The following is a 23,512-nucleotide window of genomic DNA, read 5'->3' as shown; positions in this document are numbered from 1 at the left end:
TCAACAACAAATATAACAAACATAACAAAACGTATTGACATAAGAGGGGTCTCTCCGTCACTCGCTCCACACAAACGTAGTTCCAACTTCATTTGAATATTAAGCAACCAAAGTCCATGAAATTTTGCAGACATATTCTAGAAACTAATATCTATGCCTATGGTTTTCCAGATTTCCGTTAAAATATTCGGTTTCAAAGTTACGCGGTCTTAAAAATTCACATACAAATCTTTGAGCCCCTGTAATTTTAAAACTACATATTTGTAGAAAAATCTAAAACACCACAGACACAGATATTAGTTTCTAGAATATGTCTGCAAAATTTCATGGACTTTGGTTGCTTAATATTCAAATGAAAATTGGAACTATGATTGTATGGAGTAAGTGACGGAGAGAGCCCTGTTAAATTAGTTACCTATCAAAATGGCGGAACAACCCGTACGATTCGAAAAATTCAGTTATTTAGTACAGCGTGTTCCACATCGCTTTCCATACATTTAGGGTACGTTTCCACTGAAGCGGAGCGCACCGTGAATTGGCCTTTTGCAGTGCAGTGCTCGAAATCCCCACTCCGCATCAGGGTCCGCTCCGCTCCACTCCGCCCTGCTCCGCTTCAGCGGAAACTCTACCTACGACAGTTACTATCCTACCTACGAAAGTATACTTAATAGACTAGATATGCATAAGTAATTTATTCAAAAATTATCTTATTAACCCCCGACCCAAAAAGAGGGGTGTTATAAGTTTGACGTGTGTATCTGTCTGTGGCATCGTAGCTCCTAAACTAATGAACCGATTTTAATTTAGTTTTTTTTGTTTGAAAGGTGGCTTGATCGAGAGTGTTCTTAGCTATAATCCAAGAAAATCGGTTCGGCCGTTTGAAAGTTATCAGCTCTTTTCTAGTTACTGTAACCTTCACTTGTCGGGGTGTTATAAATTTTTAATTTACACTTGTATCTACTTAATTATGACGTAAATACCATGAATAATGATTTTTTAACTAATTTTCTTCCAAAAACTTTACCTAATAATAAAATACTAATTGCTAATCCACAACCTAGGTATGAAAAACCGGCCAAGTGCGAGTCAGACTCGCGCACTGAGGGTTCCGTTCTCAGGTATTTTTCCAACATTTTGCACGATAAATCAAAAACTGTTATACATAAAAATAAATAAAAATCTGATTTAGGATGTAGGTACAAGTAAAGCCCTTTCATATGATACCCCACTTGGTATAGTTATCTTACTTTGAAAATTGAAATGTTTTACTTTTTTTTTAAATGATGTAACCACAAATTCACGGTTTTCAGATTTATTCCTGTACTTGTGCTATAAGACCTACCTACCTACCAAATTTCATGATTCTAGGTCAACGGGAAGTATCCTATAGGTTTCTTGACAGACAGACAACGAAGTGATCCTATAAGGGTTCCGTTTTTCCTTTTGAGTTACGGAACCCTAAAAATGGTAAGATAACTAACTATAATTTATAATTATGATAGTGCTATTACTTACACTTCAAATATTTCCTAGTAATTTTAATACTTACATACCTACCAATTATTTTTTTTTTTTAAATTTATTTATTTAAAGTTTAAAATACAAAAAAACCTTATGAAATATATCTCGCCAAACTGCGTCGCAGTTTGTTGGCGAGTTAGCGCTCAATACTTTTATTCGAAGCCCTAATCTGTAACGTTAAATATCACACTAATATTATAAAGGAGAAAGTTTGTATGTGTGTGTGTATGTTTGTTACACCTTCACGCAAAAACTACTGGACGGATTGGGCTGTTTAGAATGGAGATAGATTATACCCTGGATTAGCACATACGCTACTTTTTATCCCGGAAAATCAAAGATTTCCCACGGGAATTTAAAAAAACCTACATCCACGCGAACGAATTCGCGGGTATCAGCTAGTTACTAAATAAATATACTTACTTACTAGCTGACGCCCGCAACTTCGTCCGCGTGGATTTAGGTTTTTCGAAATCCCGTGGGAACTCTTTGGTTTTCCGGGATAAAAAGTAGCCTACAATCTACAAGCTAATCCAGGATATTATCTATCTCCAATCCGAATTTCAGCCAAATCCGTCCAGTAGTTTTTGCGTGAAGGAGTAACAAACATACACACACACAGACTTACACACAAACTTTCGCCTTTATAATATTAGTGTGAAGTGTGATTCTGTGGTTACTGCCCAATGGAAAAAATTTAGATGTACGTTTAGGGCCGGCGCACATAAGGCGGAGCGCAGCGCAGAGCATGCCCGCGAAGTTTTCTAATCACGTGACACATTACGCGAATTTGTACCAGAGAATGCGCGAGCACGCGCGGGACTGCGCGAGTATTCGCACGGATGCACAATTGATTTTTAACCCCCGACCCAAAAAGAGGAGTGTTATGTTTGATGTGCGTCTGTCTGTGGCATCGTAGCTTCTTAACTAATGAAGCGATTTTAATTTAGTTTTTTTTTGTTTGAAAGGTGGCTTGATCGAGTGTTCTTAGCTATAATCCAAAGAAATCGTTTCAGCCGTTTGAAAGTTATCAGCTCTTTTCTAGTTACTGCAACCTTCACTTGTCGGGGGTGTTATACATTTTTAATTTACACTTGTAGATATTATTTTAATGAGGACAATGTCGATATTTTGACTGTGAAAAATGCTCTGCGCTGCGCTCCGGCCCTTAAATATAATGTACCAAGTGCCAGCGAGAGCCCGACCTTCAATACTAGACCTCCAGAGCCAGCGAGAGCCCGACCTTCAATACTAGACCTCCAGAGCCAGCGAGAGCCCGACCTTCAATACTAGACCTCCAGAGCCAGCGAGAGCCCGACCTTCAAGACTAGACCTCCAGAGCCAGCGAGAGCCCGACCTTCAATACTAGACCTCCAGAGCCAGCGAGAGCCCGACCTTCAATACTAGACCTCCAGAGCCAGCGAGAGCCCGACCTTCAATACTAGACCTCCAGAGCCAGCGAGAGCCCGACCTTCAATACTAGACCTCCAGAGCCAGCGAGAGCCCGACCTTCAATACTAGACCTCCAGAGCCAGCGAGAGCCCGACCTTCAATACTAGACCTCCAGAGCCAGCGAGAGCCCGACCTTCAATACTAGACCTCCAGAGCCAGCGAGAGCCCGACCTTCAAGACTAGACCTCCAGAGCCAGCGAGAGCCCGACCTTCAAGACTAGACCTCCAGAGCCAGCGAGAGCCCGTCCTTCAAGACTAGACCTCCAGAGCCAGCGAGAGCCCGACCTTCAAGACTAGACCTCCAGAGCCAGCGAGAGCCCGACCTTCAAGACTAGACCTCCAGAGCCAGCGAGAGCCCGACCTTCAAGACTAGACCTCCAGAGCCAGCGAGAGCCCGACCTTCAAGACTAGACCTCCAGAGCCAGCGAGAGCCCGACCTTCAAGACTAGACCTCCAGAGCCAGCGAGAGCCCGACCTTCAAGACTAGACCTCCAGATAAGAGTCAAGACTGCTTCTATAAACTGTCGAAAAACCAGGATGGGATGTAAAAAATAAAAAGCAGTTTTATTATAAATATAATAATATTTATTCCTTTCGACACGTCATCGTTTTTTTATAAGAATTAACAATATTGGTTCCTCAACAAGTAACTCTATACATCACTCTCACTATTTACAACTGTACTTTTACACAAGAGATCTTTACACTACGCGATTAATTATTTCAGAGTTTTATTTAAGGGTTCCGTACCAGATTACTTAAGATCTATACATCTTTGCTCAGACTTAAGAGGGCTCTCTCCGTCACTCGCTTCATAAAAACGTAGTTCCAATTTCATTTGAATACTAAGCAACCAAAGTCCATGAAATTTTGCAGACATATTCTAGAAACTAATATCTATGCCTGTGGTTTTCCAGATTTCTGTTAAAATATTCGGTTTCAAAGTTACGCGATCTTAAAAATTTATATACAAATCTTTGAGCCTTTGTAATTTTAAAACTACATGTTTTTAGAAAAATCTAAAACACCACAGACACAGATATTAGTTTCTAGAATATGTCTGCAAAATTTCATGGACTTTGGTTGCTTAATATTCAAATGAAATTGGAACTACGATTGTATGAAGCGAGTGACGGAGAGAGCCCTGTTAAAACATAATAAGTCTAAGCAAAGTCAAAGTGCACTCTATAGATTTCAATCTAAGCCTCCGCTGTCCATCCGTCCATCAGTCTATCTGTCAGCGAGCTACATCTCGTGAACCGAATAGTGGAAACCACAGAATATGTTATATTGCCGCTATAACAGCAAATAATAAAAATTTCAAAATGAAATTTAGTGTTGAGTATTTCTTGTACGGAACCCTTCGTCTGCAAGCCCAACTCGCACTTGACCGTTTTCATTAATATTTACAAGGACAAAGGTCTAGTCTCTGAAAAACATTAATCCTGTAGTTGGGGTCTAAAAGACCCCGTTCTGGGCCCCTAAAACGTGACCCAGAGGGTTTTGAGCTCGGGAGCTGGTGGCAAATCTTGAAGAGGCGCTTGAACAAAACTAAGTTTCTAGTGTGATTCTTATAAGTTTCCACAGTATAAAAAAATAGACCTACTCAGTTGTACCATAGAAATATTTAAAAAAAATTACACCAAAAAAAGGACCTGTAGAAATTTAAATCTGGCAATGCGTTTCACATACTATCAGTGTTGTATTAAATTGTGACTTGACTATACAAAACTTAAAAGAAATCCTTGCAAAAAATTTTACTTGGCTCTATGGCTGAGATCTATAGACCGCACTTTGACTTCGCTCAAAATTAAGACACTGTTTAAACGAGACAGCGTTATACCGTTGGCATAAGTCTTTCTCGTTTTAACTGAACAAAGTCCAAGTGCACCCTATAGATGTCACCTATGAGTTGCCACAAGAAAGACAAATCATGTCTAATATTATGACTATGATGACATGTTTTTTACGAGTTTATTGTGTGAAAACTAGTATCTTAACAACTAACAAGTTAAACCAAAAAGTAGTAGTAACTTATCAGAACCGTATTATAAACCTACAGCGTTGATCAAGCACCTACTCAAAATCTACCACAAGCTCCGAGCTTTTTTGGATGAAATCGGTCCAAAATTTTGAGCGGCGCATTCAAACTCTCACAAACTCATTCTTTATTCGAGACTATACAAGTTAATACCCTGTATTTCCTTTTAGGACCGATCCCATGTACATACGCTCCGTTTTCCCGCCAAAATACTGACAACGGCGGTTATAAAAAAAAAATTAGTGCGTTACGCACGATTGGAGTAAAACTAAACTTGTGCAGAAATCACTTGAAATGAGACGTCGAAGTTTTTTATTATATCAAGTAGTTAAAAAAATATGTTATAAAAAGATGGCGGCCTCAAAACAGCCGATTATTTGGTGGCCAAATTTACCGGAAGTGACATTATGAACGTTATTTCCGCCCAAAAAAATATTTTGTTACATTCAAATAACTTCTAAAGTCTAAGTTTTACTTCAAAAAATATGTTTATCAGATATATACATTTTATATTACAATAATATTGTAATGTTAATTCTAACACTGTTGCAAATAACAAAAAAAAAAATCAATTTATCAATTGAAAATATAAAAATTTGTAAATAACGAAATACAATGAAAAATTGTAATTTAATAATATTTTTCAAAATACAACCTTACAAAGTTGTGATTTAACTAAAAAATCCTTTAGAAAAACCATTTTGAAGGCAAAAAGACAAAAAAAACTAATTTTTGGTAAAATGAAAGAACAAAACAGTTTCAAATTCAAATTGAAAAATAATTAAAAAAATAATTAAGAATTATGAAAACCGAAAACTAAGTTTTACAACAGTTAATAAAAGAATAAAATATTTTTGCATATACACACACATCATATTTTTAATAGTTCCAATAATTTGAGTTTATACTGAAAAAATGAAAATGACAAAGACATTCAATCAATTTTGAGAATTATGCGAAAATATTTTATAATAAAAAAAAAAGTGCGGGCGAACGGAGCGTATTATAAATAATATATATTTTTATATTATTATAAAAAAGATATATAATTATTATATATCTTTTCGTATCCATTTAAATACTTGCACGACTGTCTTACTTAACCACTTTCTTTTTTTTTTTTTGAGAATTTGACTAACCATTTTTTAGTCGCTATGAAATATCAAAAAATATATTATGTAATTGGAATTTTTATAAAATTTATTTATTCTAATTACTTAATTGCCAATTTCTCACTAGAAAATTTTACTATTCTAAAAATTTTACTTACTTTGATTATATTATTTCTGTGTGTTCGTTTGTTCCACTATAACTTCCAAATGCCTGAACAGATTTGGATGTATACGGTAACATTCGAATCCATACATTAACCCAAGTGAGCTTGCTCATAATTTTTTGAAAAAAAAAAAAAATTAATATGGCGTCTGTATGGCGCCATTTTCAAATATGATTTTTTTTTATAGTCATCTTTTAATTTTTTTTTAAATTACAAATTGTATATTAAGATAGCAAAACCACTAGATCAATACAGACAAAACTTTCACAAATCAAAATGGGTTCATAAGAACCTAAAATAAAATCATTCAACTCGAATTTCTTCTTTGAAAAACTATTTTGATTTTATTTTCTAGTGTATTTTATTCGTTTATTAAAGAAATTAAAATAAAACAGTCGCACAAGTATATAAAAAGCTGTAAAATTCGCATTTTCAACACATTTCCATCTTAGACTGCCACATTTACCATAAGGCGAGACATGTCAAGGAAGGAAAAATCTATTTTTTACTATAGAAATCTCAGACTTTACAATATTTCTTGGGGAATTGACATAATATACCTTATTTTGGTATTTGCATGGATTTCACCTCATGGTATTTTTCAAAATCTTTTAGTAGCAGAGCATTCTGATCGTTTTTGCACGCTTTCTGACTTTGACCAATTTACAACACATTAATGTCGCATTTTAGCTTTTGTGCACGTATTTTGGCCACTTTCACGCATTTTGGCCATGTCTTTACGCGTTTTGGCCAATTTTTGACTTAGCCGGCGAGATGGCTGGGTGCAGTGCGGGCACCGCCAGAGTCAGGCGCGGGTTCTCACATGAACGCTGCATTGGGGTCTTTGTGCATGTATTGGCCGATATTTTAGCCAATTTTCACGCAATTTGGCCGTATTTCGCAACATACGATTCAAGAGCGGAATCTCGCTTGAATGTTGTATTTTGGCCATCACTTGACGCATTTTGGGCGTTCTGTTAGCGTAGTCTTAGCACAGTGAAGCCCCGGCGGGGTGCTTCGGTGGCGGCTAGATGCGGTGCGGGCTGCGCGCGAGCCAGGCGCGGAAGCGAGACTCCCTCGCGGCGGAGAGGCGCGGGTGCGAGGCGCGCGCGCTCGCGAGGCAACCCGGCCTGTACAGCTGTTGGGGACGGCACGCGACTAATCTGCAACAACAAACATATTTTTTTTAGTTTTAGGAGTCCCTTGATAGCTTGTTCGGGAGGTCGGGGGATTGATTCAGAATTCTAACTTTTGTGGATATCTTTAAAAGAGATTTATGTCCAGCAGTGGGCGTTTAGTTACAAGTCAGTTATTTTGGTTTCCAGTTAGTTAAAATTACAAGTAATGTGGAAATAAAAAATAAACAAGGTAAGGCTAGAAAGCGCTATAGTTACTCCTGGACAAAGAAATAAATATTACGAGCGAAGCGAGCGCTAAATTTATTTTAACGCGATGCTATGTCGAAGCGAGTATGTAATTTTTGCTAATATGTATCGATTGTTATAATAGTAGTACTATGTAGAAGGGTTTGTTGACTACATACCCACCTCACGTGACTCGATGCTTGTTAACAATATGCTTGTTAGCGCGATGTATTTAGTATCAGCGCCATCTAGTGGAATTAGTAGAGAGCTAGTGAGACTTACCGTATGCTGTTGGCGAGGGTACACTCCGAGTGGTCGTGCAGCCGGGGCGGCTTCCTCCGGCGCGCGATGGGCGCGCTGTCGGCGGTGGTGGTGGCGGTGCTGGCGCCCGCGACGGCGCCCGCGCGGCGCACGTTGCGGCGCAGGAACACGGGCTTGTTGCGCGGCGGCGGCTGCGTCACGTCGGGGCGGGTGTACTGCTCCGTGTATAGCGACCACGCCGCCAGCCGCGACACTGTCTCGCCGTTCGTTTCGCGCGTCCGCGACTGTGGACCATTCATAAATATTGAGTGATCAATAATATCATTGCGTATGCTACCCAATTCTTTAGTTGTAGGCACATAATTATGCAATAAGTGTTAATATTTCATTGGAGACAATTAAGGTTTAAGAGCAACCGCCGAGTTTCTTGCTGGTTCTTCTGGAACGTCATTCCAAACCAGTAAATTTTTGTGGACTATACAAATATGAATCTACCTTTGATAAAGGAATTTCTAATATAATTAAATCCACGTGGACTAAATCGCGGAGTTAGTTTTATATATACATGTATGAGCATTTTCGGCACGTCGCAACTCATATAGACGCAGCGACGCTTCCAATGCTCAGTCTCTCTGTCCCCCTGAACGCAGCCAACACACCTATGGAGGCGAGCGACGGGATAAGGGGACGTGGGTCCGATGTGGCGTGTCTGTCTGTCTGTCTGTCTGTCTGTCTGTCTGTCTGCTACGTTTTCACGGTCCAACCGCTGAACCGATATTAATGAAATTTGTTACAGACATGGGAAACATCCCGGGGAAGGATATAGGCTACTTTTTATCCCGGAACATCAGAGTTCCTACGGGATTTTTAAAAACCGAAATCCACGCGGGCGAAGCCGTGGGCATCCTTTAGTATAATATATATAGCATTGTGAAAAATCAGTTTGAGAAGGGAAAACCATATTTACCTGGTTGGTGGGAGATAATCTCGAGTCATTGTGCGGCGACGTCCTTCCTTCTGCCGCCGCTTCTAGTAGTTCAAACGTTGTCTTCACTTCATCACCGCCATACTGCAACAACAAAAATATATTATATATTTAATATCTTTTTGTATATGAAATATAATAATTAATATTAAACTCCTACATCCTAAACTGTTTTGTATTGCACCAAACAAGACAAACCATGCTACTAACACATTCATAATAGAATAGATTTTTATTCAAATAAACTTTTACAAGTGCTTTTGAATCGTCAAATAATTTACCACTGGTTCGGAATGCCGTTCCTACTGAGAAGAACCAGCAAGAAACTCTGCGGTTGCTCTGTTCATTCAATTTACAATAATATTCCATACTATACAAGCAATTGCAACCCCGTGCATTGCTGAAGCGAGTCAAATCCATGCTTTTTTATCATCATTTACATAATCTTCGATAAAAAGTTGCAACCAATTTTTTTTATTTTTTATTTTATTTTTTATTTTAGTGAGCAAGTGTCGGCCAATCAGAGGTGATAGCTATCATCATAGTGTGCCTAATTATTGTCATTTTACCGTAGTCAAGTTGTCTGTCTGATTTTCTTTTTGCCTGTCTGTCTGATTGCACAGACTTCGATATGGTGCTTTTAAAAAGATTTTTACAAACAATGAAAGACTATGCAAAGAGCGACCTAGGTCCTAGCATAGTCTTTATCTTGAATAAACAGGGTTCCTATGGGATTATTAAACTTATATCCACGGACACATAATTGTGGGCAAAGACTATTGATAAACAAATAAATGTATGAGCATTTTCGGCACGTCGCAACTCATATAGACGCAGCGACGCTTCCAATGCTCAGTCTCTCTGTCCCCCTGAACGCAGCCAACACACCTATGGAGGCGAGCGACGGGATAAGGGGACTCTCACGTTTTCCACGTTGCATTTGTGTGTGCGAGAGAGATACACATAGAGCAGTATAGTGTGGGTGAGAGAGTCACACACTTTTTTTGTCTTCTTACACTTGTACTTTATTGAAGTTTTGACGTGACAACGTCTTATAATTCGATAGGGCCGGCTGCACGCACGAAAAAACATGACTCATGCGGCGTTACCTCGCTCTGAGGCGTTCCATGTAAGGCTTGAAGTGCAAGCGAGAGCGCGGAACGAGCGACAAAGAAGCACAATCGGCCTTTGTTGTCACGTTCAACTATTGTCAGTAAACCGACTTTACAGACAACCAATATTTATTTAGATTTCTGATGCATGATGTGATTTTTTTTCCCCCATTTAAAGAGCTGGGTCACTTAGTGTGACCATGTGGCTCTGGTAGGTCCATATTATCTTATTCTAACACTTAAAACCATAAATCTAAATACCACTAACAATTACTTCTAAGACTTATATTTGATGCGAGTTCAAATTAAGGAACATAACCTTTCATTCGTAAGTATGATTTGTTTTGTTTTGTCCCTTTCGGGTCTACGCGTCTGACAAATTCGAATTGATTCTTTGTCTGAGGATGCACACGACGATTAAACTTTATGTAGCTCATGCGTGTGAGAGAGACATATAGAGGATATACATAGTGTGTGTGTGTGTGTGTGACAGAGATGGCAGGTACACACCAGTTTGACGAGGAACGTCGTGTAGTGACTAAGCGCCCTCAAAGCCCGTCTCACATAAGACGCCGGTCCTCTCATGCCCCCTCTGGCGGCCATTTCCGCTGCTCTTACGGACCAGCTCTCCGACACACAACGTTGTAACTGTGAAAAGAGGAGAAATTGGTTAGTATTTCAGTATTTTTGTATGTGGAGACTGCGAGATATGAAGTAGAAAACCAAGATCATGATCAAATATTGTATAGAAGCACGCGTTACTTTGCTGAAGTCCATGATATACAAGGAATCAACAGCTTAATTTGCTATAACCACTATGATAATATATGCTATAATGCTGGCAAATTAAGCTTGATTCCTTGAAGATCATGAACTGTAGAACTGTCTACTAATTCGCGAAAATAAAGTGTCTAACTCTTTATGGTCACGATCACGATCATGTCAGCTGTCAACTGTCAAAACGTGCTATTTGACAAAAAATCCTTACAGAATCACGGAAGCCGTCGAACTCGCAATAGTCACAAACAAAACTTTATTAGCGCGATTCAGAAAGTACGGCGAGACACCCTGTGGCGCCATCTAGTTCGTGCGTTGTAAGTTACTTCGTCGCAGAGTGTGATGACTATAGAAGGAACCCATCGTATAAGTTCGAGCAGTGTCATCTGTATAAGGACAGCCATAGAGCACATGTCCAGCAGTGGGCTCACCTGTCTGACAGCGATGGAGACTAGTTTGTCGAGGGTATACGCTGGATACGCCTTGATGCCCAGCATCTCTCGCGCCGCGTCCTCGTACGCATTGGCTTCCACGTTTCCATCTAGTACTCCCTTTACTAGCTCTAGTAGTGCATTGTAGTATTCCGCTGGCGACGACGCGTCCGCTGGCAGATCTGCAAGCAAAGATTCTTTCTCATATTTCTCATTGCTGGGGGTGGTCATCTCTTCCATCACACTAATATTATAAAGGCGAAAGTTTGTATGTATGTGTATGTGTGCGTGTGTGTGCGTACGTGCGTGTGTGTGTGTGTGTGTGTATGTGTGTGTGTATGTGTGTGTGTGTGTGTGTGTGTGTGTGTGTGTGTGTGTGTGTGTGTGTGTGTGTTTGTTTGTTACTCTTTCACGCGAAAACCACTGGACGGATTCGGCTGAAATTCAGAATGGAGATAGATAATATCCTGGATTAGCACATAGGCTACTTTTATCCCGGAAAATCAAAGAGTTCCTACGGGATTTTAAAACACCGAAATCCATGCGGGCGAAGCCGCGGGCATCTTCTAGTTGGACATATAATGGTGGAAGTTGACTCTTAAGTGCTATAGGCTCCCGTATGCTTCCCGTTCCCCATTCCCCTATCCCATATCCTTGGCATTCCCAATAACTGGAACTAATGTACAGAAAACCTCAACCGAGTTTATTTTTACACCATATTCGTAATAAAACTTGTAAACATTTATTGTTAACAATAAAATAAATAAAATAATGGCTTTAGGAAGGTTCTAAACGCCCTGATCTGATAACAAACTCAGATCATCATTTTGAGATAAGAAAAATAAATGTTTGAGCATTTTCGGCACGTCGCAACTCATAAAGACGCAGCGACGCTTCCAATGCTCAGTCTCTCTGTCCCCCTGAACGCAGCCAACACGCCCATGGAGGCGAGCGACGGGATAAGGGGACACGGGTTCGAATACCTATATATTTGTAGATCAATAAGTGATAGCCTTATGTGATGGGCACAAATTCATGTGATGGGCGCAAACTCGTGTGTGATGGGCGTAAACCCATGTGGCAGTCAAAGATCAGTAATGTAATGGACATAAACCCGTGTGATGAGTAATGTGACGGGCACAACCTCATGTAATGGTTGATGGTCAGTAATGTGATGGGCGGAAATTGATTAATGGCCAAAGGCTCGTTAGTGTCCTACATGTTTTTATGTCGCGCGAAGCCAGAAGCTCGCCAAGGAGGCACTGAATAATGCGATTGCCTGTAAATTGTCGTTTAGTAAGGTATGATAATATGAATAAATTAATTATTATTAATTATCACTGTTGGGCTTTTAAGTCCACACATGTGATGGCCATAAAATCGTTATGTAATGGGCATAGACTTGTGATGGGCATAAACTTATGATGGTCGTACAATCGTTACGTGATGGGCGTACGCTCGTAAAACGATATCTATCTTGATAGTAGACAATGCACTGTACAGTATGGTAAATATAAATGTAACTCACTGTTGGGCTTGAGTCGTAAGGCCGCGGCAACACTGGCGGGGCGCTGCTTGTCGCAGGCCTCAGCACGCGCGAGGGCGAGCGCCGCGCGTCTCGCCGCACCCAACCTCTGGCAAAGGATCGCGTGCAGCCTCAGGAACAAGTACCATGAGTCTGTGCATACGAAGCGGGCTTCCTGCAAAACAAAACTTGAGTCACATCCCAACTTATACCCGGGCACTATTGGGCACAGGTTGCCTCTCAGAATGTGTAGGCTTTTTATATTCAGATACAAGTTAGACCTTGACTGCTCTCACCTGGTGGTAAGTGATGATGCCGTCAAAGATGGAAGCGAGCTAAACTGGAAGGGGTATCACAGTTTTCATTAATCCTATACTCCTTTGGTTTGTACACGGCAAATTCTAAGGAAAATCTTTTTAGTATATTATATACAACTGTGGAGCATTCCACAGTTGTACAGCATATACTAAAAAGTTTTTGCCCATATTTAAAAATATATCAAAGGATGGATATATGAAAGATTGCTCTGAGCAATAAGGCCACCTTTGCATACAATTGTTTTTATTTTCTCTTTTGTCTTGGTTATTTGTCTATCTATCTATCTATCTATCTATCTATCTGTCTGTCTATCTATCTAGTGCAGATGCAACTCACATTGGGCGGATGGTCTCTGTAGTCCTCCTCCAGGTCCTGCTCACTTCTGGCTTCCAGCTTTATGCTGACCGAGTCCTCGTTACTGCTGCTGCGCTTTATTGAGTTGGCGCTCTCTGTCGCATACAAAAATATTCTATTAATTAAAAAAAATACATCCATACTAATATTATAAATGCGAAAGTGTGTCTGTCTGTCTGTCACGAAACTGTCTGTCTAACGAATATTGGTACACGGTTAGCTTATATCCCGGGGACGGACATAAGCTACTTTTTATCCCGGAAAATGAGAGTTCCCAAAAACCCATGCGCTTAACGGATTTGTGTGAAAAGTAACGAGGTAGCTTGCGTCCCTGTAATTAACATAGGCAACTTTTTATCCCAGAAAATCAAACAGTTCCCACGGGATCTTTGAAAACCTAAATCCGCACAGACGAAGTCGCTGGCATCTTCTAGTGAAATAATAAATTATCAAAATCAAATAATTATTATCATAAAAATAGGTTAAGTGCTAGTAGGACTCGGACTTCTATATCATAGTATAAGAAACAACACTTTTTAAATGTTTTTAAAATTTCAAGGCAGCTATTTGGTAATTTTTATTATTAGCTGTTAATATAGTGGCAATAGAAATACATATTCAGTGATAATTTCCGGCATCTTAACCACTATCATCGGAAATTTAAATAAAATAATATGACGAATGAATTGATAGAGACCTCAGAAGGAAGGCAGCATGCGTGTATCAACACTGACAATCTGTTGTATGCACATCGCATGGGTTTCATCACGTCTCTAACTATACAGGATGTAACTAGAACACTAGCAAAAACGACTTTTGACTTTGACTTTGACTAACGTTATATTTGGAGTTAAGACCTCAGAAGGAAGGCAGCATGCGTGTATCAACACTGACAATCTGTTGTATGCACATCGCATGGGTTTCATCACGTCTCTAACTATACAGAATGTAACTAGAACACTAGCAAAAACGACTTTTGACTTTGACTTTGACTAACGTTATATTTGGAGTTAAGACCTCAGAAGGAAGGCAGCATGCGTGTATCAACACTGACAATCTGTTGTATGCACATCGCATGGGTTTCATCACGTCTCTAACTATACAGGATGTAACTAGAACACTAGCAAAAACGACTTTTGACTTTGACTTTGACTAACGTTATATTTGGAGTTAAGACCTCAGAAGGAAGGCAGCATGCGTGTATCAACACTGACAATCTGTTGTATGCACATCGCATGGGTTTCATCACGTCTCTAACTATACAGGATGTAACTAGAACACTAGCAAAAACGACTTTTGACTTTGACTTTGACTAACGTTATATTTGGAGTTAAGACCTCAGAAGGAAGGCAGCATGCGTGTATCAACACTGACAATCTGTTGTATGCACATCGCATGGGTTTCATCACGTCTCTAACTATACAGGATGTAACTAGAACACTAGCAAAAACGACTTTTGACTTTGACTTTGACTAACGTTATATTTGGAGTTAAGACCTCAGAAGGAAGGCAGCATGCGTGTATCAACACTGACAATCTGTTGTATGCACATCGCATGGGTTTCATCACGTCTCTAACTATACAGAATGTAACTAGAACACTAGCAAAAACGACTTTTGACTTTGACTTTGACTAACGTTATATTTGGAGTTAAGACCTCAGAAGGAAGGCAGCATGCGTGTATCAACACTGACAATCTGTTGTATGCACATCGCATGGGTTTCATCACGTCTCTTACTATACAGGATGTAACTAGAACACTAGCAAAAACGACTTTTGACTTTGACTTTGACTAACGTTATATTTGGAGTTAAGACCTCAGAAGGAAGGCAGCATGCGTGTATCAACACTGACAATCTGTTGTATGCACATCGCATGGGTTTCATCACTAGTCTCTTACGTAATAAAAAATAAAAACAAAAGAAAACCCCAGCTAGGCGCTATTCGGACTCGCACACAAGGGGATCCATACTATCCATACAAGAGAACACTAATTTTTTTTTAATAATTTCCATGGCGGCCATTTTGGAATAAAACATTGTAACAACTAATGTGCCTACAATCAGCAAATATATTATGATTTGTTTTTAAACTTTTATTATTTGTTGTTATAGTGGCAATAGACACATTTTTTTATCACACTAATATTATAAAGGCGAAAGTTTGTTTGTATGTTTGTATGTGTGTGTGTGTGTGTGTGTGTGTCTGTGTTTGTTACTCCTTCACGCAAAAACTACTGGACGGATTTGGCTGAAATGTGGAATGGAGATAGATAATATCCAGGATTAGCACATAGGCTACTTTTTATCCCGGAAAATCAAAGAGTTCCCACGGGATTTCGAAAACCTACATCCACGCGGACGAAGTCGCGGGTATATATCTAGTAAAGAATATTAGCCATGCTAATCATGACTAATACTCCCCTTTCCCCTCCAACTAAGCGTAAAGCTTGTGCCAGGAGTGGGTACGACAATAGTGCAACAGGTGCGGTTTAAACCGCCGACCTTTCGGAATTCAGTCCGCTCCTCAACCGTTGAGCTATCGAGGACATACTGTGACAAGTCTCTACCTATTGCGGCGGTTCACGAGGTACAGCCCGCTGAGACAAACAGACAGACGGACGGATGGAGGGATAGCAGAGCCTTAATAACAGTGTCCCATTGGTACCCTTTGGGTATGGAACCCTAAGAACGTTAAGTTAGTATAAAGCAACAATAAAACAGTTTTACCTTTGCTGTCAGTGTTGTTGTTGTTTTTGGGTTTGTTTTCCTTGTCGTTCTTGTTGTTCCGACTGCTCTTGTCCGACGCGTTGTCGGATTCCGATGACTGCAACAACAACAAAGCATTTAACCTCCAGTTAAAAGTTACTATTTTTTAATCCCAGAGACTAAAATGACAGATAGATAGATAGATAAATAGATAGATAGATAGATAGATAGATGAATAAGATAAAAAGGAACACAACACAAAAGGAAGAAAACAGAAAAACAATTATCTGCAAAGGCGGCCTTATGGCTATTATGACAGCTAGATATCTCAAACTTAACAAGTGTAAATTAAAAATTTATAACGCCCCCGACAAGTGAAGGTTACAGTAACTAGAAAAGAGCTGATAACTTTCAAACGGCTGAACCGATTTTCTTGAATTATAGCTAAGAACACTCTCGATCAAGCCACCTTTCAAACAAAAAAAAAACTAAATTAAAATCGGTTTATTCGTTTAGGCGCTACGATGCCACAGACAGATACACACGTCAAACTTATAATACCCCTCTTTTTGGGTCGGGTGTTAAAAATAATAAAATCAAATTTTTTGCCATGACAGTTGACACCAAGCAACAATGGCGAATACTTTCTCAAAATTTATACACTATATTATATTGAGCTCACCTCTTGTTTCTCCTGTTTGACGGAGCTTTTGTCCTCGGCCGGCTGGTCAGCGCTCGGGCTGCCCGGACTTGTTGGCTCTTCCTTCTCTTCTGTAACAAATACTTTGTGTTTAAAGTTTCCTTCTCTCTCGCACATTCTAACGTTTTCAATGCTTGTGAAAGGATCAGTACAATCTTAACAAATGTGGCTTAGCCACAACAGTTCAGCCACAGTTCTGAACGATAAAGTTAGGTTCAATTTAGATTTCAGACATATCACACTTTTAGATTTATAAAGATCTAATTCGAAATTTAACTTTCGAGTTTGAGTGATAAAATGACTTTGGATGACCATTTCCATTGACTATTATAAGATATCTTACAATGGGTCTGTTTTATCATGGGTACAATTTAAATGCTCACCAAAAATAATTTTTAGACCCTAAGACTAAGCATACCAAGTAAAATATGTTAACTGCAAATAAAATAAACCTGGCATAGAATAAAATCTCCAGCAATGCGCGGGACCTTCAATTACTTTTATACATGGCATATTATTGTGCATCAAATCTTTGAAAAGAGCAACCGCCGAGTTTCTTGCTGGTTCATCTTTATTTATTTATTTATTTACTATAGTACCGCCCACAGAGTTACATATTTTAATTATACATGTTGTTCCTTACTTTCTATTGCTCTTATGCATCTCCACTTACGTCTTGGTAGGAAAGGCATTCTGAACCAGTGGTAGATGCTCTTGACGATTCAAAAGTACTTGTAAAAGTCTAATTGAATAAAAAATATTTTAAACTAGAGGATGCCCGCGGCTTCGCCCGCGTGGATTTCGGTTTTTTTAAATCCCGTAGGAAATCTTTGATTTCCTGGATAAAAGTAGCCTATGTCCTTCCCCGGGATGTATCCCAAGTCTGTACCAAATTTCATTAAAATCGGTTAAGCGGTTGGGCCGTGAAAACGTAGCAGACAGACAGACACACTTTCGCATTTATAATATTAGTATGGATTTGATTTTGAATACACATACCTTCGTCTCTCTCGTCATCGGATAGCGGTTGCCTGGGATGCGCGAAGAGATCCGGTAGGAAGTGACGTAGTAGTTGTTTGATTCTCCTCTTCTCTGCCTTCTGTATGCCGGTCTGTCGCCGCGCGTGGTGGATTAGAAGTTCAGCCGCGTCGCGGACGATTTTGATCGCTGTGGGGAATGACATAGAGGTTACTTTTGTTTGCTATACAGGGTTTTTGGTAATTAGTATATAATGACAACACGTACCCATGCTACTTTGATCTGATAAATACAATGCTGAAGTAAAATGACGAAATAAAATTATAAAAAATTCCATACAAAATTTTAAAGTAATTTTTAATCGTTGGCCTCGGCCTATCTAAAGATGGTCAACGATCTCAGTGAGTTAGGGCACGTTAGGGCCATGAAAACTTTAACATAATTTTTTTTTTTAATTTTGTATGGAAATTTTTGTAATTTTATTTCGTCATTATACTTCACCATTGTGTTTACCAGATCAAAGTAGCATGGGTACGTGTCGTCATTATATACTAATTACCAAACACCCTATATATATTGGTACAGTTGGAGTTATTTGTTCAATAATAAAAATTTGCATGCGATATTTCAGCCCGATCCGTCCAGTTTGAACTGTGCGTTGATCAATCAGTCAATGTTTCACTTTCTATATTATTTAGACTAGATGATGCCCGCGGCTTCGTTCGCGTGGATTTAAGTATTTAAAAATCCCGTGAGAACTCTTTGATTTTCCGAGATAAAAAATCTGCCTATGTCAATTACCGGGTGCAAGCTACCTCTGTACTAAACTTCATATAAATCAGTTAAACAGCCCATCTGTTTAACTGATTAAAATTATTAATTATTTAAGAATCCCATGGTAACTCTTTAATTTTCCGGGATAAAAAGTAGCGTATGTCCGTGTCCCCGGGATGTAAGCGAACTATGTATCTTTCATCAAAGTCGGTTAAACTGCTGGGCCGTGAAAACCTAGCAGATAAACCGACACACTTTCGCATTTATAATATTTTTACGGATGGATGTAGGTGGACTTTGTCTGTGTTGGCGTTTGCTGGCGCGCATGCGGTGCCTTTTTGGAGTGTTTTTTTTTTTTTTTTTTTGTCAAAAGTGGCCGGTTTTTGTTTTTTACTGGTGTTTTTTAGTGGTGAAACTGACTGGGAAGCGCTCTAAAAGGGGTGACGCGCGTTTGTCGGCGAGCGCCGGCACAGATGAAGTCCATACTTATATAGTTACCCTAACTTGTAAATAACTACAAACCTGACATTGGCTTAACAAGACTCTCTCCGTCACTCGTTTCATACATCGTACTACGTAACTACGATTGTATGAAACGAGTGACGGAGAGAGTCCTCTTAAAGTATGGATGTAGGTTTACCTTCGGACTTCGTCTGCGATGGCGTTTGCTGGCGCGCGTGCTGTGCTTGTTTGGAGTGTTTTTTTTTTTGTTAAGAGTGGCTGGTTTTTGTGTTAGTTGGTGGCTCTAAAGGGGCGCCGCGCGTATGTCGGCGGGCGCCGGCGCAGTCGAAGTCCATACTTGTATAAATTCAATAACTTGAAAATATCACAAACTTGACATTGGCTAATCAGAGTAAAGCCAGGTTTAAAGAAAAAAAAAAAAAAAAAAAGGTTTACCTTCATGCCTGGTCCTGAGTCCATAGTCGGCCACGAGGTGTGGGCCGGGGCGCCGGGCGGCGTAGGCGCTCTCGACTTCATTGAACAGGCACTTGGAGCGAAGCGCCTTCAGGTCGTTCTGCTTGAAGTTGATGCCCTGGTGGTCGAGCGATTTCAGGTAGTACTTCTCGTTCTGCTCGCGCCATTGCTTGTTGAAACCCTGGGTGAAGTTAGTCAGGAATGAAGGAATGAATGCTTGCTATGCAATTGCTACGCACATTAACAAATGTGTGATATAAATGTAGGTAGTTGGTTATTACTGTTTGTACAGTTAAGAAAATAAAATTGTTTAATTTATTTGAAAAAAACTGGTAAATGCTGGATCCACACTGCATTGTATGTACTTGCATTTAATATAAGTGCCTCTATTATATATTTGCACGCCATCGCATGGCAAATGTGGTGATACTAAAATGAATAGTTGTAATATCTTTGTTAACCTGCATTTAGAGCAAATAAATGATTGATTGATTGAAAAAAAAAAATGAATGAATGAATGAATATACTTTTACTGTACACCACAAAATTAGTACAGAAAAACACATAAAAAGCTCAACAAAATATAGGTACAATTTGGCGGCCTTATCGCTACCTAGCGATCTCTTCCAGGCAACCAAAATGGTCCAAAGGATATAGCTATAGATATTAGAGGTAGGTGGTGCAAGTATACATTTATATATAATATTAGGATAAATAAATACATAAATATATAAATAGATAAATAAATACATAAAAACATGTTAAAATTTAAATAATGTACTACTATAAATAATAAAATACATAATAATATAGACCTAAAAAATAATAATAAATAAATATGATATATAGATAAATAATAATAAATAATGAAGTGATGCAATTTGGCAATTTGAAGTGGCGCTTCTTATACTTGAGGTCTTTTGAGTTTAATGCACAATTTAGAGGCGCCGGGATAACCTAACCCGTAGGTATAACTGGCGATGTGTGGCACAGCTTTCAAAAATAAACGGTTTTCTTTCGGATTTCATGGTTTTCCTTTCATTTAATTTATCAAATTACTTAGAGAGATTTCATCCGTTTGATCCTAACGATCGATGCAATAAAAGTACAGGTTGTAATTAATAAACTGCCAAGAATTATAACAGCCGAAACTAAGGATACAATATTTAGAAGAAGGCTAAAGAAATGGCTAGTACAAAAATGTTTCTACAGCGCGAAAGAATTTTTGAACGAAATAGACCTCAATAACACGATATAGTTATAAAAAAATTATTGATACTTTTTTAAAGATTGACTAATAATATAATTAATAGGACATAATTATTTAGGAATTTCCATAACATTTTTTTATTTTTATATACGTGACATTTTATTTATGTATATGTAATCACTTTGCAGCGCCCTGACGGGGCTTCATGTTGTAATATTATAATTATTATTTTCTATTATGATGTAAAACATTAATGCAAATAAATAAAGAATAAAGAATTTTTACAGATTTTAGTCGGTCCGATTCCCGGGTGTGGTAAGCGAATTTTCAAAAATCTTTGAATGCAGTTTTCTTTCTATTTAAAAATAAAGGAATGTTTCCTTTGAGTAAAGTACTTTCCCTTCCCTTTACAAAATTCCACCCTGTGTATACATACCTTCTGGGCCTCCCTCCATTCCTCCTCTTTAGCCTTCAACCTCCTCAGCACAACGGGAACGGCCACCACTGGGTTTTTCTTCAGTCCCGCTATGATGTCCACCGCCTGTCAAAAATAAATGACATTTGAACATTTTGACAATATGCACATAATTTGACAGATAGATAAACAGGTACAGGCCAGAATTGTATATATAGCAGTCCCATTGAAACATATTTAACTACCACATAATATAAATTAGCTACTTACATAACATTCAAAGAAAAATATTTAAATTGCAAGCAAAAAGATAAAAATCTCTATACTAACTATACAATACTACTAGCAACCCTCCCTGGCTTCGCTCGGGTGGCTTATTACAATTTTCGTACGGATCTCTAATTTTTTTTAAATAAAATTGTATACGCCTATGTCAGAATAGAATAGATTTTTATTCAAATAAACTTTTACGAGTCCTTTTGAACCATCAAAATAATTTACCACTGGTTCGGAATGCCGTTCCTACCGAGAAGGCCCAGCAAGAAACTCGGCGGTTGCTCTTTTCAATTGTTCAATTTACAATAATAATCCGTACTATACAGGCAATTGCAGCTCCGCGCATTGCTGGAGCATGTCAAATCCATACTTTCATTCTTTCTACTGGTGAAAGAATTTTCAAAATCGGTTCAGCAACGCAACGGATCGACGCGATTTTTTGATACAGACAAAGTCACGGGCGAGTCTGTCTGTTTGCTAGCTTTTTACTGGACATATGCTACTTCCTACTAGGCACGGGAATTTAAAAACCTAAATCCACACGGACGAAGTCGCAGGCATCACCTAGTATAGATAACGCAGAAAGAAATATGAAGCCATGCTTGCAAATAGTACTTTTAAAGTAATCAATAGAATATCTAAATGTACTATAGTATAAAACTTAATATTCTACGACTACAGCATGCACAACTGTAGTATTGTTGTAGTGTTTGTGTGTGTGAGGTGTGTATCTGTGTATCCTAGTATAATAACAGTGTATTCTAACAATTTTTTTTGTATAATATCGTAATTTTAGTATCATAGTCAGTGTGTTCTAGAAAAGTGTTGGTGTATTCTATCATTAATTCTGTGTATTATTGGAGTTTCAGTGTATCTCGCGTAATTTTATGTATTTTAATATAGTACCGGTGTATTCTAGCTTTGTGGGTGTATTTTAGCCAGTAGTATATTTTCAGTGTACTCTATCATTAATTCTGTGTATAATTGGAGTTTCAATGTATCTAGAGTAATTTTATGTATTTCATTATAGTACCAGTGTATTCTAGCTTAGTGTGGGTGTATTTTAGCCAACAGTGGCAGTGTATTCTAGTGTGTTGAGCGCATGCGTAGAGCGCGTGGTGACGTATTTTATGTATTTTAATATTGTACCAGTGTATTCTAGCTTAGTGTGGGTGTATTTTAGCCAACAGTGTCAGTGTATTCTACTGTGTTCAGCGCATGTGCGTGTAGAGTATATTATTAATATTTGCATACTGAAGTTTCAGTAAATATTAAGGGACTATTTTAGATTATCAGACCTTTGTAAACCACCCATATTTAGCCATAAATAAATAAATTTCAACTTCATGCGTAGAACGCGTGGTGCCGTATTTTATGTATTTTAATTTAATACAGTACCAGTGTATTCTAGCTTAGTGTGGATGTATTCTAGCTTAGTGTGGGTGTATTCTAGCTTAGTGTAGGTGTATTCTAGCACAGTGTGAGTGTATTCTAGTGTGTGTTGTGCGCATGCGTAGAGCGCGTGGTGCCGTACCACCTTGTCGCCGTAGATGCGGCGCAGCGCCCTCTGGTGGATGGTGGGCGAGTGGCCGCCGAGACATTCGTCGAGGCGATACTTGGCCGCGTCCTCGGCCGTCATACGCGAGAGCTTCTTCTGTACGCCCTCTAACACGCGTATGGTTGCTGCGTTGGTTTCTATAACCACGTCCAGCTGGAATAGGAAGGTTTGATTAATATGCTGCATCGTAACCTATATCCCATGCAACCATCTTCTATATGGATTACCTGGAAAAAATAAGGCTGCCTTTACACCTAAATTTGTAAAGATAGTCATAATTTTGACGTCTTATCTATTTCCATGCAATAAAGAGTTCACCAAGACGACCATCATATTATATTAAGACGACCATCATATTATATTCTTTTGAGAAATTGATATGGGGGTGATTTCCAGTGGTTTCAAGAAACTGGTAAGGAAATTATGTCCAATTTGAAATCAGATATAGCAGTCGTTTCCAAGATTTTTTAGGACGCTGATAAACGATGTCCATTTTACAATCTAAGATAGCAATCATATTTTTTTTGTTGTTGAAGGAATTGAAATGGGTTTCCATATGAA

General features: G+C 38.8%; 1 protein-coding gene across 9 annotated transcripts in view; it reads right to left on the bottom strand.

Annotated features, from left to right (window-relative positions):
- Positions 1-6,414: 6,414 nt before the first annotated feature.
- Positions 6,415-23,512, bottom strand: part of LOC123879192 (paired amphipathic helix protein Sin3a) — a 57,682-nt gene continuing 40,584 nt past the window's right edge. For 7 of the 9 annotated variants that reach the window (XM_045926786.1, XM_045926787.1, XM_045926785.1 and 4 more), the window contains exons 19-31: positions 22,928-23,104; positions 21,139-21,243; positions 19,475-19,673; positions 17,825-17,992; positions 16,808-16,896; positions 16,147-16,243; positions 13,400-13,512; positions 12,749-12,920; positions 11,221-11,402; positions 10,523-10,660; positions 8,883-8,984; positions 7,937-8,199; positions 6,415-7,453 (exon numbers count right to left, since the gene is read on the bottom strand). In XM_045926786.1, coding sequence (XP_045782742.1) covers positions 7,318-7,453; positions 7,937-8,199; positions 8,883-8,984; positions 10,523-10,660; positions 11,221-11,402; positions 12,749-12,920; positions 13,400-13,512; positions 16,147-16,243; positions 16,808-16,896; positions 17,825-17,992; positions 19,475-19,673; positions 21,139-21,243; positions 22,928-23,104 — 1,941 coding nt within the window. In that variant the 3' untranslated portion in view covers positions 6,415-7,317. The remainder of the gene's footprint in view (positions 7,454-7,936; positions 8,200-8,882; positions 8,985-10,522; positions 10,661-11,220; positions 11,403-12,748; positions 12,921-13,399; positions 13,513-16,146; positions 16,244-16,807; positions 16,897-17,824; positions 17,993-19,474; positions 19,674-21,138; positions 21,244-22,927; positions 23,105-23,512) is intronic. The other 2 variants (XM_045926788.1, XM_045926794.1) reach the window with 1 other exon arrangement.

The sequence above is a fragment of the Maniola jurtina genome, chromosome 27 (genome assembly GCF_905333055.1).
Source record: "Maniola jurtina chromosome 27, ilManJurt1.1, whole genome shotgun sequence".
Lineage (NCBI taxonomy): Eukaryota > Metazoa > Arthropoda > Insecta > Lepidoptera > Nymphalidae > Maniola > Maniola jurtina.
The sequence above is the reverse complement of the archived record's forward strand: the minus strand, read 5'-3'. Positions and strand labels throughout refer to the sequence as shown.